The 19,101-nt window shown below is 38.6% G+C and overlaps 1 protein-coding gene across 1 annotated transcript in view; it reads right to left on the bottom strand.

The window, feature by feature from the left end:
• Position 1: 1 nt before the first annotated feature.
• Positions 2–19,101, bottom strand: part of cerkl (CERK like autophagy regulator) — a 46,738-nt gene continuing 27,638 nt past the window's right edge. The window contains exons 5-13 of the mRNA XM_079464316.1: positions 15,859–16,001; positions 9,396–9,470; positions 5,595–5,772; positions 5,284–5,361; positions 5,017–5,048; positions 4,018–4,126; positions 3,100–3,196; positions 1,613–1,812; positions 2–698 (exon numbers count right to left, since the gene is read on the bottom strand). Of these exons, the coding sequence (XP_079320442.1) occupies positions 617–698; positions 1,613–1,812; positions 3,100–3,196; positions 4,018–4,126; positions 5,017–5,048; positions 5,284–5,361; positions 5,595–5,772; positions 9,396–9,470; positions 15,859–16,001 (994 nt within the window). The 3' untranslated portion in view covers positions 2–616. The remainder of the gene's footprint in view (positions 699–1,612; positions 1,813–3,099; positions 3,197–4,017; positions 4,127–5,016; positions 5,049–5,283; positions 5,362–5,594; positions 5,773–9,395; positions 9,471–15,858; positions 16,002–19,101) is intronic.

Here is a 19,101-nt window from a genome sequence, read left to right as displayed (position 1 = left end):
TCCAGAAAGTTATAAGCAATCTATTTATTAACATACAAAATAAATGCAAAAATAACATTTTATAAAATGCATATATCCCCAATATTTTCGCCACAAATGGAGCAAAATGTCATAAATGTTGAATAAAATGTAAGACTGTAAAATACAAACTGGGTTTCCATCTGGACCTGGTCATAAGGGGGTGAGCTTTAGGGCATTTCTATGTCATTGAGACTTTAAAGGATCACAAGCCCAGCTGATCCAGTAGGACTGAAGGCTTACGCTATTCTCCCAAATCCTCTATTTTAATTTGACAAACAGCATCATAAGGGTTATTAGTTAAGTCTCCCCTTTATTGTTCAGGGACTGGTAAACAACACACTGCTTTTTTAATAATCGTGATGTTTCTATTTGATTTATTTCTTGCGGTGCTGATTTGCTTTTTAAAAATGTATGTGGTTTAATTTAAATTCTTATGCACTGGAATGTACTGTGTATATATTTTTGTTTTAATTAAATGTTTTATCTACCTACAAGTTAAAGCTTTGCTTTTGCTATTTGTACATTCAATTTGCTTGTTGCCACCACCTAGCACAATCTCATGTAAGGAGATGTGCGTGTGTGTGTGTGTGTGAGTTCAGATACAGCTGCATTTAACCGGTGCCTCCTCAGCCTCCTCTACGTCTCCTCCAAAGACTGTGAGTAGATGCGGGTGAACCCTGGAAAATAAACAGTGTTGTCAGTACATTTAAACATCGCAAGGATTTATCTGATATACACACACATTTTCCTCCCTCTCTCTTACAGTCTCGCACTCATCTGTTTATGTTTCTGTCACTTACTCTGTAGCTTTTCCAAGAGAAATGAGCGATTTGTTATTACGCACCGCCCATGTCATGTTTGTGGTGCCTGAAAACAAGTTCAATGTAAAAGCACACAGTGGCTACAGACCACTTCGGATGGCATGATGACGGATGGTTCAGAAGAACTTACTGTTTAACTTTACGTTAAACTAAATATAACCACAAGTGGTTTCATCCGCGACAACATCCACAAACGTTATATGGCCTAAACTTAACCTGGTTAATATACAATAAAATAGTAATACAAATGCATATGAATATATATTAAATATACAATGAATTGTTATAGACAAACATAGACTGGAAGTTAACTTCGGGCCAGGCACATGTATCCGATGAAACCATCTAACCAATTTAGAATGTTAAACAAATATCTTTAAGATGTAATTATACATGAAAGATTGAAAAAATAATAAATAAAAACTGACACAGCAAGTACGTCTGGAACAGTGCCTTGTGGCTCATATCTTGACTAGGCTACTGTCTTTTAATGAAATAGATCAAAACATGAAATAGCTTTTACTAGATTCCAGCATACAATGACAATGTATAGTGGATTTGAAAATACGTTTCAAAAAGTAAAAAACTTTTAAAATAATACTTTTGGAAGATATGATAGAGATCAAATGTGAGAAATATCGACTTTTGAACCGATGAGGTATTCCGTTTAGATCGGCACACAATAAAATCCCTGTAACGCATCTGTCATGCTTTATTGTTTTAATGAATTACATTTGTCACGTTTATTGACTCATTTACAAGCGTCTCACCTGATCAGTAGCTCAGATGGGACCTCTAAGAGATCTCCGTCAATGTTCCAGGGATATGTTCCCTCTGAGGAGATGATGGGCGTTGTTCTAGAATCACATTCCTCGTGTTCCTCTGCGATGTCTTGGGCCCAGCATCCCAGAGAGCGTGACCGCAGCCTCACGGCACTCACAGTGTGGGTCTCGATGAAGGAGAAACTAAACTGTAGACAGATAAAAAACATTTCTTGTTTAACACATTTAACCATTCTTTAAAACTTAATATACGGATATTCCTTTTTTCCAGCCTATGAGATTTTGTAATGCAACCATGTGGCTTTTGCTTTGACTATAGTTGGTTTATGATTTGAGGCAGTAGTTCATTGTAGCTCCACAAGGGAGCACTAAGGAACAACAGGATAACTACTATTGACCGGCTGACATCAGTCCTCAGTATGTGTTTGTGACCTCAGAGCCACACTAGTAATGGGCTGTTGCACCATCATAAATTCAGTTGGAAAGTACGGCTTTCAACGTATCACACTGTTAACTTTAGTTGAAAAACACTTTTGGATATTTTTAGCTAATAAAGGTAAACTGGATATACAGCAACTTGCTCTGACATGAGCATCCGGCTCTTTTCTATTTAATACATTTTTTCCTTTTACGTGGTGCTGATTTCATATACCTCGGTCATTGTTTATTAGTCGTTATCATATAATTATTTTCTATATGCAAAATATAAAGAATGTTTTATAAATGTTATTTTAAGACCATCATCGTTTACCTTCATGTCATTCCAAACCTGTAGTTTCTGTCTAGAACACGAAAAAATACATTATGTAGACTGGTGACTAAACAACGTCGGCCCCTACTGACTTCTGTAAACAACAACAAGTAAATATCTTTTGAAAGAATCAGGTTTTGAATGACATGAAGGTAAAGTATATTTTTATCATCTCTTGTTTGTTATTTTTCAGATTTTTAAACATGAATTATTATTATCCTTTTAAATTCGGATATGTTATAAAAAATAATGTATCATTTCCTTCTAAACAAAAAAAAGTATTTTATCTTTCCTTTAATTTTTGACTTAATTATAAAATATTTTTGACTGATATTATAAGATTCACCTATACATGCAATATACTTGACTTTCTACATTATTTTCCCATCTCCCCGTAAATGAAGTGAAGCTCAATTAAATCACACAATAATGGCTCTATCAATGGCATCGGGGTCAGCGCCTCAACCTACACAGACTATTTTTAAAATGTGGACTAACAAACAGATCTAGATTGGATTGCTTAGGAAAAAGAAGAGACCAGCGCTAAAACAGGCTAATCTGCATTAGCCTAAAAGTGTTTTGTGGGAAGCTGATAATCAACGACTAATTTGACTTGACAGTGCGCTAATTCCTCTTAAGCCGTGGAGGTTGCTAACTCCATTTGCGTGGGCTGGATTTCCCGTGCTTGTTGGGTTGACGTGTCTTTTTTTACAGGTGACCTCACCTGATTGTTTGTGCTGCTGTATCTTTTCAAGTGCTTGATGAACTCCGACCTGGAGGCATTGCCGACAGTTATCAGTGCCATGCTGCCATTATTCACCCTGTGGTGGACGGGAAAGATGAGTCACATTAATAGTGCATGATTGTCATGTATAGAGATAACTATGTGTTCGCACGCCAAACATTATGACCAGCTTTTTATTACATAGACGGTTCGACATACATGAGGATTGTTTATTTCATTAAACTCTTTTGCCACGGGTCTATGAATGGATGCGCTTCACACCGACTGTTCTATTTCTAAGGTGACAATGTAAATGCAAGATATAAAGTATAAATAGGAGAACCATATGGAATCTGCACCCATTGAACTCAGACGAAGTAAAAAAAAATATTTCGCATTGTATGACCTGTTAACATGAAGATGAAATGTAATTTTTGCATCAATGGATATTAGGAAAAACTAAAATTTTACAAGCCAAACGCAGTGCTTTACGAGAAGCCAAGCGGGAGGAACGAGGGGGGATGTTGAACACTCATAGGCCCGTGCACAGATGCTCGACCCTTAAATCTATCCGACCAGTCCCTTTAATCAGAGTTATTATGTGCTGATTAGTCCAGTTAGGTGGCTTTGACCTTAAGAGTCTGACCCAACCACTGATTCCCGTGTTCTGGATAAGACTGGCTTGCTTTGCCCATCTCCACGCACGGAACAAGCCAGGAAAGGCCAGTCGGCCTTACGTGTTGTTGACACACTGACCTGGTCTCAGGATTGACATCATTTACTGAGCGCTTCTTACTTTTAGGGCGCTAAAACGGATTAACGGATTGAGGGCTGTGCTTAAATAGATGGATCAAAGGTTAAGACATTTTAAAACCCAAAATTGGATTGAGGATGCAACATTTGCGTTATTTTTGTTACCTGGTGTTTGGTGCCAGGCCTCGAGGGGCCATGGAGCACAGGCAGGGAATAGCCATGATACTGATGTTTAAATAGAGACCCTGTCTGGTCTGCCAGGAGCCATCCTCACCTGCAAGAGAATATAGTGTGTATTAGGTACATAGTACTGTATATACAGTGATATAATCCATTCATTGTAGCTTTGAAGAACTTGACTGATCTGTATAAAGCCCAGACCTGAACCCAGCTGAATATCTTTGAGTCAAGCATTCATCACCCCAATGACTCAAACATGTGGGACTAGGAAAAGCCCCTTCCGAAACTGTTGCAACAAATATGGAAATAAAATTCTTTAATATGGTACGGATTTATTGGAGCGTGTTACAAGGGGGCGTCCCAATACCTTTGGCCATAGTATGTATATTTAGGACAATTCGTTTCGCGCCTCAAATCTGATGGTTCTCGACTAGCAACAACAACAGCAGCAATTTTTTTACAGCAACAAGACTAGTTTTAATTTATTTAAGAATATTATCAATATTACCAAGTGCATAACATTTAACGCAGCTTTTATCTGAAGTTATCGAAGCAACTGGATTCAAGTTGTGCATTTGTATCTATAAGTGTTTCCATTGGAAATCAAACCTCTGATCTTTGCATTGCTAACAAAATGCTCAATCAAATGAGCTACAGATACACATTTCTTTGTTTTTCTTGCTTGAGCTGTTGTGTCAAAGAACTATCACACATTAATTTGTTCTGTTGTGGTTGTCATGACTCACCGCATGTTAAATATAGGCATAGTTTCCTATGTAAAAATGACTCGGTCTCCATTAAGACAAGCACATGCTAATATGTGATTGCGACCCAATGGAGGGTTTGGTTTTTAATACCATAAACTCTCCCTAGAGGACGTTTCTTTTTTTAAGTGAAGCCATTGTTAGTCGACAGTATTTGCTGCCCAGTGATGCAGACACGGCTTTAATTTCAGATATTTTTTCTTAATCTAGCAATACTCACAAATGTCGTCTTCATCTCTGTTTAGCTCATCTCTGTGAAGAAAATAACACTTTAGTGCATAATCATAATGTGCATTTTAATAATAATAGAGTAGATTTGTACGGGTTCCTCACAGTGTGGGGCAGTCTGGTTTATTACCATCAGTTCTGTGACCTTCATCATTTCCTGCATTTTGATTTCATTCCAATGGCCAATTAGCCAGGGGGCCGTTTATTTCAAATAAAATGCAAATAATTACGCTGAAATTTGGATAATGGGAGAGAAAACCTTAAAAAATGCTCTTTAGCCAGCCTCTGATCCTCGGTTCCGCCGCTAGTGATGAAGGACAGTTCACAGTCTTCGGGTCTTCATTGGGCATCATCGGTTGGTTGGGAAGAAAAACCGGGAGAGAGAACAAACGCGTTAGATGGCGTGTTATGATAAGAAGAGGGATATTTCTAGGAGAGAGTGCCCATGTGTTCCATGCCAGGCCGGTCTGACACTAATCCCAGATTTGATGGAGCACCAGCCAGTCCCTTGGAGCCCACCGGATGAGAGAATGCTACGGCTCACATAAAAAACAGAGAGAGTCCGCTTACTTGAGGTTTGCCAGTGTTTTAATGAGAGCGAACTCGCGACGCTGGCTGGGTGGCATCCAGCGGTGTCTCTCTGCCAGTGCAAGCATCCGCCCACCGAAACCAAACATGGCAGAGAAACCGAACCTCACCAGTCGACCCATAGAGCTGAAACTGCACACGTCCACAGGCTGACGGTGTCCTGGAACAGAAGAACAGCACTGTTACGTGGAGTTACCACATAGACTGTGACAAAAGAGGTGCACGTGGTAAGACCATGGTAAAAATGTAGACTAGTTTTGTTCTAATCTAGTGAGCTACCAACCTAGACACCAATGTAGTTTGATGGAAGTACTATTGACTGTATTCCCTATGTTACCCAATATTTGGTGTTCTATCAAATTAAAGGGAGCGATCACCCAAATTTCACTTTGAATCTTACCTTTAAATGAAACCTTGCACCATTATGGTATGTGGCACCCACTATTCACAAAACAAAGGTTTAGTACAAAATTTGTGTTGTTTTTTAATGAATAGATTTGTGCGTTCTATTATATTTAAGATTATAACAAATATTAATGTATACCAACAATGTAATTCTGGTCGAGTAACAATAAAACCATCTATCAAGTGTCCGTGTGACATCTCTCCAGCTAATTCACTGCATATGTCAGAGTCAAAATGAAATGACTGTGGATCTGGTGGTCCATTGGTTTGGTTCAGTTCCCACAGCCCACCACATTCATGACCTTCTTTCTCCACGTGCACGCGCTCTCCCTGCTCATGAATAATTCATCTGATCCCTCCAAATCCCGCCAGTTGGCCTTATTCACATGCGTAAATATTGCTTAATTAGAAATGAACAAGCCCTATATTGGCCCTCCTAAATAGACATTACGCGCTCATTCGTGTCAGGTGTCTTATGCGCCGTTGATGCCTCACAGCGACAAAAGCCCGACATTTAATGAAGAAATAGTTTGCGTTCCGTTTGGTTAACATACTGTAAGATGGCTAATGTTACGTGTCGGAATGTTTCGTCTTTTGTTCAAACGAATGCCCACACTTAGCTCAGCGGTTCGTACCGAGAGCCGAGATGTTTGATGGAGCAATTAATCATGGCGGTACGAGGACGTTTCTCAACGTTCCTGCTGAGATAGCGCGCGCTCCGAGTCGGTGCCAATCACGGCGAACAAAAGAAACTCAACACTTGTTCTTCAAACACACACCTCCTTTTTGTCAAAAGCTATGAGTTACACTACCATATGGCTCAATTATTAAGATTTAATGATGAGATGCATTCTCTCACACGTGAGGGGTCAGTTTGGGGTTAATCGTCCCAGTGTGGAGCCGAGTGAAAACAGAAATGGACCAGAGAGTTTTAGGCACACCAGTTTTGAGGGTTAGTGATCTGATTTTAGTGTTGTTGATAAATGATTGGCAGCCATTTACTGTAGATGGTTTCATTGGAAGCACACGCCTGGCTCATAGTTAACTTCCGGTCTGTGTTTGGTTATAATATAACAATTTATTTTAGATGAATTTTTTATCAATATTAATTTACATTAAGATTTTATGGTATTTAAAAAAAAATTAACTACTCAAAGGTTGTTGATTCTTTGCAGAGGTCTACCGGTAGTTTTGTTTGGGCCACATCAATTTGTTTATGTTGTTACACAGTAGGCCTTCTTAAAAATGTAATTTTGACATTATTTCATCATCATTGTATTTTTATATGCCAGGTCATATGAAGTTATGTGAAGAGCTTTGTGTGAGGAACAGAAAGAGAACTCTCTATTCACTTCAACTTGATAACTAATAATTGGTGCCTATTAAGGGGCTATACATCTTCAAGTTTGTTATTTTAAATGTAGACACGCAGCGGGCTAATATTTCTAGGCGCGTCGGCGCCACATCGAGATGGAAATATTTCAACTTTACACACTGCGGGACCGGGTCATGTGACAAGAGAAAGCATTGCGGCTTGCGTTTTCCATACGGTTTTAGACACGAAATGTAAATCGCCCCTAATGTACCACGTCAGATGTCAAGAACAATGAAGATTATTGCTTCATAACAGTGATATTAAACTGGACTTGACAATATTTGTATGTACAGTATATCTTTATTTCTCTATTTGATTGAAAAGCTATAAATTTAGTAAAATATTATTTTTTCCAAAAATGTCAAACATCTATTAAAAGTCTTCTGGAGTCATGAAATATAGTCATGTAACACGACTCACGGCTTGTTTTAATTGGAATGTCGCGCTGTATCGATTCCAGTGTGGACAAAATTTACATTTATAATGTCTTCTGTCCAGTGTAGACAAGGTGTAATAATATGGACTATTAATGTCAGAAACGTATGCAAAATTATATTTGTATGAGTATGTGTGAATCTCATTTGTACATTTATATTAACATTTAGTCATTTAGCAGATGCTTTCATCCAAAGCGAATAACAAAGAGTTCAGGGAGCAATAAGTTTCACTTTTAGTGAATGTTGCTTTTTTCTTAGAATCTGACATTGTTGTATGATTCGCATTGTACGAATTCATACGACCCAGCCACGTCATAAAATGGTTAAAAACTACCTAAATAGGATAGTTTTTTCATCTTTTTCTGACCCTCATGTCATTCCAAACCTGTGTGACTTTCTTCTGCAGAACACAAAAGAAGATATTTTGAATAAGGTAACCAAACAAAATTGTCCTCCGTTGACTTCCACTGTGTGGACACAAACCCACTGTGACATTTTTTTAAGGTTTTGAACGGCATAACGGTAAAGAAATTGTAACAAATATGTTGTTTTGTGTCTCTTCCCCGTAAGTTTTTTTAAACTTATCTCTTCGAGTTCACTCTTGAACTGTGAACTGTATAAAAAACAGAATTTTAACTTCACCACAACTAAGATCTTCATGATAAAAACTATCAGCAAATAGTGATTTATTAGTAATCCTGATAGAATAATGAAACAATGCATCGCTTAACAAAGAATCTCATTAACACAGTCGTATGATAATTCTATTGTACGCGTCTGATCGTGTTCATCCCATTTGCAATTCAGCTGTAAAGCAAAATTTTGGCAAGTATGTAATATTCTTTTTCTTTTTTTAGGATTCGAGCTTAGCTCATGTGTGTAATCCCCTGACACAAGCCAAATCCGCTTGTCTGTTAAGCTAAACCCAGGAGAGCTTGCACAGTCGACACAATGGCCCAGACATATTGGTGATAACTTAAAAAAAAACGCCTCACGCACAGACAGCCCAATGGCGGACGGTACCGTACAGCACTCGCTGCCAACCAAAAGTAACACTTCCAAACTCACGGCCCACGGCCACATCAAAGACGCTCAGCATTCACGGGCGCAGTGACTGTATGAGTGATTGACGACAGACGTATCGCCACCTCTCCTGGGACTGCCTCTCGTTTCATGGGACCTGTTAACCGTGATCTCCGAAGCTGGAGAGGCAGAGCCCACGCGGGGGGTTTGTCTTTTCTCAACCCCCATAACAACATTCTGTGCACTCTAATTAAACAGCAGATTACAGAAAGCCACGGCTCGATCTGCTGTAGGGATGCACCAAAGATGGAGAGACTTCCAGAGGGTAAAAATGAGACGATTGCCCCGGCACACACAACTCGGCGGAATTGAAAAGTAAATACAATTCCCATTTACATATTAATATCATGTATATTTTGCTCTGTGAAGTCCCAAGGCTCCTCGAGGCCCTTACTGTTAACAGAGAGGAAGCTGTAAGGACAGAGAATGCTAGAAGTTCATGCATGTGTGTGCACACGTGTGTGAAACAAATAAACCACATACCCATGATAATGTGCAACGCTGATGTCACAGCGTGTCTTTTTCCATATATTGAGCATGCCACCACATCAGTAGAACCTATTGAGGAAAATAAAACACATTTAACAGCCAAAAAGTTACATTCTTCATTTTTTATCATTTTAGAAGAATTGGAATTAGTGCAAAAGTCGCGTGGGCTACTTTTATAGATGCACACGCCTGGTCCTAAATTAGCTTCCGGCCTATATAAGAATTTTTGTTTAATTCATATAAATTTAAATGAATATTTTATTAATAGTGTTGCATTAAAGCTATTCAACAGTTATTGATTCTTTGCGGAGGTCTAGCAGAAGTTAATTCGGGCCACATAACAGTTGTTTTTGTTGTTGTCATTGAAACCATCTATAATGCTTTTTAAGATTATTATATCAAAGAGATGTTTAAAGGTCTATCAAAAGTTTTGTGTTATACAGAAAAAATCTAAACATTTTAAAACAACATATGGGTAAGTTTATAATAATTTGTGGTTAAACTTCCTTTAAACAGACGTATGCATTACATAATCAAGCAGGCTTTTTATTTGGATGAGTTCTGTTATCCGTGTAGGTGATTTTGTGATAAAGACTTTTGTCGTAGTTTCTGTTGTTATCAGACCATCTGAATGCAGCGGCATATGGTCTGATGATGTTTGCTATAGTGTGTATCTCCGCACAGACACTGTTTACACTCGCTGAGTGATGAGATTCTATTAAGCCTGGCTACAGAAAAATGGAAAAATGTAGCTTTGCTTTATTATCACAGACTACCTTTCCTGCATATTAATGTTCTTTAGCATCTGGTCCTGACTGTCCTTTTAATTTGTGTTTTACCAATCACATCAGAATCTATGCCCTTATGCTCGAATTATAGACGGTTTCATTGGAGGTACACGCCTGACCCGAAGTTAACTTCCGGTGTGTGTTTGTTGATCAGTCCGGCTAGTGGCTAATAATATCACTTTAAATTTAATTTATTTATTTATAATATTAATTTAAATAAATATTGTATTGTATTATAATTGTATTAAATAAACTAACTAAAATGTTTAACTTTTTGAAGGGATCGTGTAACTTCAGTTTTGCCAAGTAACAGTTCTTCTGTAAATAATAATAATTGTTATTAATATAAAATAATACTAGACATACTTTTAACTTGCTTGCTGATGTAATTTATCTACAGAGACTCTATTTTTGGTGGATTTGTACCGTAAATTACATTTGGGTCACAAAAGCAAGCATGCGCATTAACGTTTGTTAATGTTGTTGCTTTGAAACCATCTAGTCGGTTTCTTTATGTAGACCATTGCAACATTGGTCCTGAAGCCCACAAACTAGTAATACAATCAAGAAAGTGTTCAGAATTGAATTTAAACATGACCATCTATAAGACTTCATAATATGCTACTGTATGTGAAAAAACAGAAAGTGTCCCTGGAAAGTCTTTGTTTCCTACAAAACGCACAATCCTTCATTGTGTTTTACTTTCAGAGCAACATCAGGCCATGAATTCAATTAAAATGTGTCTACTAGATGTAACCTCCAGTCCTCTATCCTCTAATGCTGTCTACTTTTTAAAAACGGTATACTAAATGGTAAAATTAGGTCATACTTTTGAGAATTTAAGCAAGACCTTTTTATTTGGCAGATACAATTTATCAAGGTTTTTGAGTCTCGACTCATATTAGTTAACAAATAAATGTGTTTTAAATGTCCAAGAATTTCAAATTTCTTTCAATTTCTTAGAAAGAGAGAGAGAGGCGGTTTTAGGATCCCTCATAAATGCTCTCTATTTAGGACGGACAGTGTGTGAATTGGGACATGTTACTTTAAAATCCACATGAGCTCAGTCTATCTAATGGATGAGATAGAGTTAATCATTACAGGATGAGGACTTTGTTAAAGAGCATTAATTTAAGTTAATATCTCCTTGTGCCAATTATGACGGTTTACCTTCCTGGCAGCTTGCGATGGGAAAACAGGTGTGTGTGTATTTCTACTGATTACTACCAGAGACAAACAGCACAGAGAGGTTTGTCCTTGTCGGGTGAGCAGGCATTTCCTTTCATGCCGTTATCTGGCAAGTGCGATGGCTCAGATCAACAGGGAGCGAAAGCAAATGTCTGTAAATGAGAACAGGACGAAGGTGTTGGATCAGACAGATCCTCTCTGAAGATGCGGCCAGGCCTACAGTGCTGGACACACGCTCTCACGCTCCGAATAAATTTGGTTACGAGTATGCGTGCCACTTCCCACCTACTTGGTCACTGGTAACGTCGACCTCCCTCATACATGAGTATCATCTGAGCTTCCTGGCCTCTCTGGGAGTTTCCATATGTTGTGATGAATTCAACAAAAAGCCAGTCTCTGAGCCTGGGCTCTATGGCACTGTCTGACTGACGTACTGAGATATCTCACCTCATGATGGCTCTGTCCCAAAACCGAGTGACATGCCTTGTTGTCTGTTGTCTACATGAACAACTTTTCTTTAGAGACAGCATTCTATCTAAAATGGAAACTTACGGTGATAGGTCTGACCTTTTAGCTAAATACATGGCAAGTTTTTTATTACTTTTTAATCATATTTACAAAACATGTTACGGCTATTAACATTTCCCCCATTGCCATCACTAGCAGAATACATGCAACTTGGAAACATGCAGTTTGTCTATACATTTCTATACAATAAAGAAATATCATCAATTAGATCTCTTTAAAATCTCAAGTATTTCTCCTAGACATCAAATAGATTAAAAGGAGAGCAAATGTAACTTTTTACTGAAGTCTCTTGTAACTCCTGAGATAAAGACCCAGAAATCTCACCAATGTCTCCATTAGAGCTTCAGAAGAGATCTCAACAATGTCACAAACTGAGCTCAGATTTACACTCAAAAGACAATATTTAAGATTTCATTAAGAACTATTCTCCTCAAAATGACCCAAATCCATAATTTTTTCCCATACTCAAATAGACTATGTGCATACTGAAACATGTAAAAACAAGGGACATTTTCCTTTGGTTTGGGACCACGCAATATAATCCTTAAAGGGGATGTGCAATGGTGTTTCATGCATTCTGACATCTTAACAATGTCAAACATGTCTTCTCATGCTTGACATGATCAACTTAGACACATGACGAAGTATTTCTGTGCTCGATACACTCCCTCAGCGTACATGTAAGTTTCTGAGTTTCTTTTCCGTTTCGTAACAACTTTTCTTAGTTCCTTAATGGGCAATTCTCCCAGAAAAGCATGTCCATGGCATGGCGAAAGAAATAGCCCGCCCACGCGTCAACCGACGAGCGATAGGAAGACCCGCTTACCATCAAGATTGGCTGCGCTGTGGGCCTGCAGCTCGTGCCTCTTGCAATAGTGAGAGATGTTGAGGTGTGTTTGTTAGTTCACGGCATTTTAGGGATGGATGTTGTATAAACGGTGGCTATAACGCTGGATTTGGAGATCGTTTGAAACTGATAGCACAGTCCCAGTGCTAACACATGTGTCCGACATGTGCATGATCCGCACACGGTAAGAGAAACTAATTAATATGTCTGTGTTTTGTTGGAAATCCCCTCCGCACGCGTCATATATTTTCGGAAATAGTCGTATAGCTTTATCTGTCTTTTATCAATGTGATCAAACTGAAGACTCTACAGATATTTGAAGGGTGCGTATTCTGTAAGTACTCAAGATTAACATGAGATATGCCACTTTTAAAATTCTGTATATTTATGTAGGTAGATCACTAGATTTTGGACCAAGATTTTGGCTGATCTAACTTCCTCTCATCAACAGGAAGCTATTTGATTTTTTGTTCTGAAGGGTTTTAGTGGGTAGTAAACTGTTTTATAAAGCTTGATGTACTGCCAATTAAAAGCAATCTCATAATGAATGTGGTCTGCTTAACAGTCTCAGCGAGTGTGATATTAAAAACTCATTATCCGAATACTAAAATTACCATTTCCAGCAAAGATTTTGAGATCACCGCATCAATGGTTAAGCCCACCTGAGGTTCAGCAAACTCTTCGACGCTACGCATTAGACAATGGATGCGTATTCTGCTTGGCATTGTTCTTTTGTCGTTAGCTGGTGTCTGTATCATGCCGTCGTGCGTTAACACTACATTTCAAACGTGCATCTGCCTCTCCCGCAAGACTCAGAGCAACAGCCTGTGCCAACGTCGTCCATATATTACACATCTCCATTCCAGAACCTGGTGAAGAATGATGCTAGAGCCCAGTTATACAGACGGGGGGACGCAAGAAAGGAAGGGGGATTTGAGAGAGAGACGTAGAGGGGGGTTGAGAGAAAAAATGTCCTTGGAAGTACGAGCACTTCTGCAGAACAATTAACTTAATTAAGCAGACAGCATGAATATTCATAAGGCAGTTAATGTCTCCCTCATCCAGGCAGATGAATGTGATGCAACGACTCGCTAGTCAAGCATGTCTAAGAGTCTCGCGGAAACTGCACCAACATTTTGGTTCTTTGCCTGGAATATCAAAGAAATTAACAGTCCCCCAGAAACCCTTAAAAGCGGGCAAATTAATTAGAAGCCTGCAATTTATATGCCATACATACCGGGGAGCATATACCATTGCGCTTAGAGAAAGCCTTTAATTGGTCGGGGCAGTGCGATGCTTGTTTACTCCGAAAGGTTTAAATAATGCATTTGGAAAGCTCTTTAGAGTTAGCTATATTTGAGAATAAAACGTAATCTTTGTTTTGTTTTATCATTTAAAATGTCAGACAGAAACTTGTTTTTTTTAACCAGGCTAATTAGACATCAATGTTGCCTCTATATGGCGGCATTTCATGCATATTTTATTGATGTGTACATGCTAATGACTAGTGCTTAATCACTGCGATTGATGCTGTAAAATGAGTGTTTTTGGTAACAAAGAGTGAGATTTGACTGAGGATCGACCCGACCACACTTTCAAACCTGTGCGCAAGAACGGCAGGGGCGGGGTGGCGTTTTTTGTCCCTCTGCATCGGTGAAAGGAAACTGTTTACGAATACTCCCCCGGGACTGGGTACTAATGAAGAGAAAGCGTGACCTCGGTACGGTCAGTTTGCTGTGGGTACAGAGTTGGAGGGCTTCCATTGCTCCTAACAACAGCACTCCATTTTGCTGTGCCTGAAATGACAAGTGAAGGTCAATCTCTTGGCCAGAAAATTAGGGCCCGGGCCCACCTCACATTGCCTTACCCCTCTATCCTGCTCTCCCATCCTCTTCCCCCGAGCTTGGCAGTGTAGTGAGGTCAGCTCTGCCGCGTTACCGTTAGTCCTGGACAATACACGAGGCCCCAGGTCTCTGATTCAAGGCCGGTGGAGTTTGTTTCAAAGGCAGCTGAGGAGAGTCGAATCCAGGATGTTCCAGTTTAGACTCTTAAAGGCAATTAGCTGGGTGTGCGAGCGGGCCGTTCAGAGAGGCCTGACTGTGATTAAATCAATTTGATAATGATACACTCGCTTGCCGCTGTTATGAGCTGCTTGTTTGTTTTCGCTAGATGCGTTTCAGAACACAATCAAACTAAATCATTCTGACAGCGGAGAAATTGGAGACACAAATTACGACGGGGTTCGATTTTTAATTGGCAGCGCTCCTCTGATTGTTTCAGTGCAGAAGTGAAATATAAAATGTTGCTTGCTTTACCCAGAAGGCTGTTGCTGTAGATTATCTTGTTTTTACTACCAGTCATATTTTGACATCCGGTGATTATCAATTTTAAGTTTTATGTTGTTTTTTGTTTGCATAAAAGTGATGTAAGTGATTTCAGCCTGTTTGCCTATACTTTAAGCTACAAACCTGGCAACCCAACACGCGAAATGATTTACAGGCAGAGAGCGACTGTGATTTTCTGCTTCAGATCAAATACAATCAAATCCAACTTTGGTGAAAAAGGCCAGGTGTAAGAAAACAGATTTTCAGATGAATCTTTAACAGGTTTTAAGATTAATCATATAGTTTTGAATTTGATAGTTTTCTGCATTTTATAGTTTTATATTGCATTGTGAAGGTATGCCTGTGTAGGTATAGACCATAAACCTTTCGAATTGAACTGAATTATTTACAATGCACCACAACCAAAACTGAGCCCTCATTTTAAAGCATGCCATTGGTCTTAAGGTGCACATGCGGTGCCAAATGCAACATTTGACCAAAAAAAAACGATAACTCGTGTTTTTTTGTGTTAATATTTTTTGTTATATTACTTTAATAATATATTGTTTTTAAACAACTCCACTGCATTCTGATTGATATTGCAATGCGCAATAAAAAAACAGGATTTTTGAACATATTTGAACTGAGCAAATAAAATTCTTTAAATACAATAACTTGCTCCATCTTTTTGAAAGAAATGTAGGTCCAGAGAGGTGCTGTAAGTTTTGGGCTGTACTGGGGACAGCTGCGGAAGTACAAAAGGCGCCACCCTTGATCCTCACCTGCTGGTATAATGCCGAGAGGAAGTGCTGCTTGGACAGGCGTGAAGATGGAGTCTGTGTCCCTCCCAGCGTCCATCTGGGCCCGGAGAAGCAACCCGTGGGCCACCTCAGCCACCGAGCCATCTCCCCCAACACACACCACTCTAGAGTGAATGACAGAGAGCCAATGCATGGGCGGTGAGTCATGTGACCCAACATCATGGCCAAAGGCTGGCTAACCCACATGTACATGAGGTTGTTATTCGTTCATATGTGCGTGAATGTAAGTCCATATGGAAGTTCACGATTAACACGTTTAATAGTGTAATTGTTGAGTGAACAATATGGCGTCATTCCAAAGCCTACAGTATGTAGGCGGTATTTTAAGGCATCGCAGGCATACTATGTTTACATTTACGTTTGTGCATTTGGCAGACACTTTTATCAAAAGTGGCTTAAAATACATACATTTTATTTCTATGTGTGTGCTCTGGAATCAAACCCATGACCTTAAAGCTACAGGAACACAGGATTTGTGTGGTATACATAGACGATTTATGCAAAGAATAGCATAGTATCATACATACAATATATTTTAAAGGATTCAATACATATTACAAAATAGTCAATGATACATATATTGCTGCTTTCGTAAATCGAGCATGTGATTTTATGGAAATTACTTATTAAATTGCATTATATTTTCAAAGGGTTTTCCCAAATATTTTGTTTCGTAGGGGGGCAGGATCGTATTTGGGAAGCAACTTTCATTGATAAGGCAATCGTTAATATATATAAAAATAAAAATGTATTAATAAAATATTATATTTACACGTGCTGTGTATTTTCATCATGTGGAAAATAGCAAATCGGTTCCATTTTAGTTTGCTGGCTTACTTGAACGTCTGCTAGCTACAGTACATAGGCAGTAGACAGCAAGAAAGCTTATAGATTTTGGACCAGAGCCTATTTAATTGACTTGATTTTAATATAAAGATTACAACTGCAAAAATGGCATAGTTAACATTCAGGATTTCCTTAATATGATTATAAATTCCGAGCCAGCAATTCTCTATTAGAGGAATCCATTTCAATTAATGGAAATCATCGTTCCCATTACATTGTATTGAGCCGTAGATTAAACTATGGAAGTGTCTAGAGGGAGATAGGCTGTGTATTCTAATTGGGGAAATGTCCTTTTTTAAAGAATGGCTGAAAATCTGTCAGATCTCACCAGAAGAATAAATCATTAAAAACGGGCTGAGCCCACTAATCTGCTTTAAGCACATTACTAATAAATGAACACAGCCGACTAAAGCTGATTACATTTAATTCAGAAATGCCCTTTAGCAATACTGTACAATCTCACAAATAGATTTGTTTAGCAGACATAACTGCCACTGATCGTAGCACTCTCAAAATGAGTTCTGTGACCTTGCAGTCACAGGTGTTTGGGATAAAAATGTGCACATGATGTGTTGATCCATTGTAGATGGGATTGGGGTAAGTTGTCACATGATGACATTGCTGCTATGAGTATATATCAGTAACTTTAAAGTTTTGACTCAATACCGTGTATTTTTTGTATACATAAAAAGGGTTTCGGTCTTTATTTAATTTAATGTTTTTTTATTGTGCATTCCAATTAATATCCATTAAACTGCATTTTAGTAATAATAACTCAGCTAACTAATACAATTAAACCATAAAACATATCACAAATAAAAAAACATAGTTTTAAAAACTAAATGATCTATTAACTCTTCATATACAGTGTAACCACTCTAAATGTACAAATGTAGATTTATGATTCTAGAATACAGTTTGTACAGTCGTAAAGTGTTTTATCTATGTAAAGTCACCATCAACCATTTAAACACAATGTGTATGTGTGTGAAGATGACTTTAAAGAGAAACATTCACTGTGACAAATGACAAGCCCTTGTCTTCCCTACAATCTACCAAAACGTAAATCAGCATAAAGTAAATAAGGATAAATCAAAGCTAACCTGCTCACCTTTGGGTTATTAATGAAACAGTAAGCACGACTAACCGTCTGACACCTGGAAAAAGCACAGACAGGTTCTTCTGTCCTAGATTGTGCCTTATCTTCAGCGGCTGAAGCTCAAACCGAGAGGCCTCACCAAACACACGACACAAAGCAAAGCTTTACAGGCGTGACGGACGGGGTCGAGCCAAAGCTCTGCTTCATGTTGACTTATGTCAACACTGTTGGGATAACACACAGTGTCTCTCTTATTTAGTATATATAGTACACCTACAGAATCAAAGTGACTTTTTCGAAAAGTAACTTTCAGTTGAATTTATTGGCTGTGGACTGGACATAGTATGTTGACAAGGAGAACTAAAGCAAAGTACTTCAGATTTTGTGACACTTGTCTCATTTCCTTCCTATCAGCAGCCAACGTGATGCCGGGAAAAACTGCACGAATAAGGTCTTTCCATTCAAGGTGCTGACAATTAACGTAAATGTGTGAGGGGAATAATTGCATCCATCCACTTTAACATCTATTGTGTGCGCGTTCACGTGAGACGCCACCGAAATAGCAGCGTTTCATTTCAACTGAGAGAAGCATCAGATTGCAGAAGTAATTAATGAGTTATGATCTATGAATGAAAAAAACGTGTGATCGGTATTACCTTCGCCGAATGAAATCTTCTGAGGTTAATTAATGGAGTTCAGAGGAATGAGGGCGAGGGGATTGAGTCGGCCTTTCTTTCGAGAGCGATAACACGTTTCCTCTGAAGGGAAAAACGGAAAGGCAGAGTCAGATTTCTAGGGCTTTTGCTGAGGTGTTGAAGATGGTGAGTTTCTCTCTGTGTTAAAACACCTCATGATTCGTTCTTAACAAGCTCTCGACTATTTAATGCAATGCAAAATCAGCTGACATTAGATATATAACGTTCACCCTGAGAAAACATGCTAAAGTTCTCAAGTTCTGTGGTTTATTATTTTGCGCGTGAACAGAAAATGTTACTTTTTACAAAAGTTATGAATGATTGCCTGTTAAGAAAGAGTGTTTGGAGTTATTCAGGCCTCCTACTGTGTGAAAAAAGGAGAACATACTGCAGCGGCGTACTATTTCATAGGATCCCTACGCAGTGCTCACTGATCCCTACACATTCATCACGGGGCATCTGTGAAATTCACTTCACTTTATTACATGCATTCACACTTTGATTTGTCATACTCAAGCCTTTGACATTTTGTGATGTTTGATTGCTGCAACGATTTAAAGGCTT

This window comes from Barbatula barbatula (assembly GCF_947034865.1).
Source record: "Barbatula barbatula genome assembly, chromosome: 9".
Taxonomy (NCBI): domain Eukaryota; kingdom Metazoa; phylum Chordata; class Actinopteri; order Cypriniformes; family Nemacheilidae; genus Barbatula; species Barbatula barbatula.
This window is presented reverse-complemented; position numbering and strand designations above follow the sequence as displayed.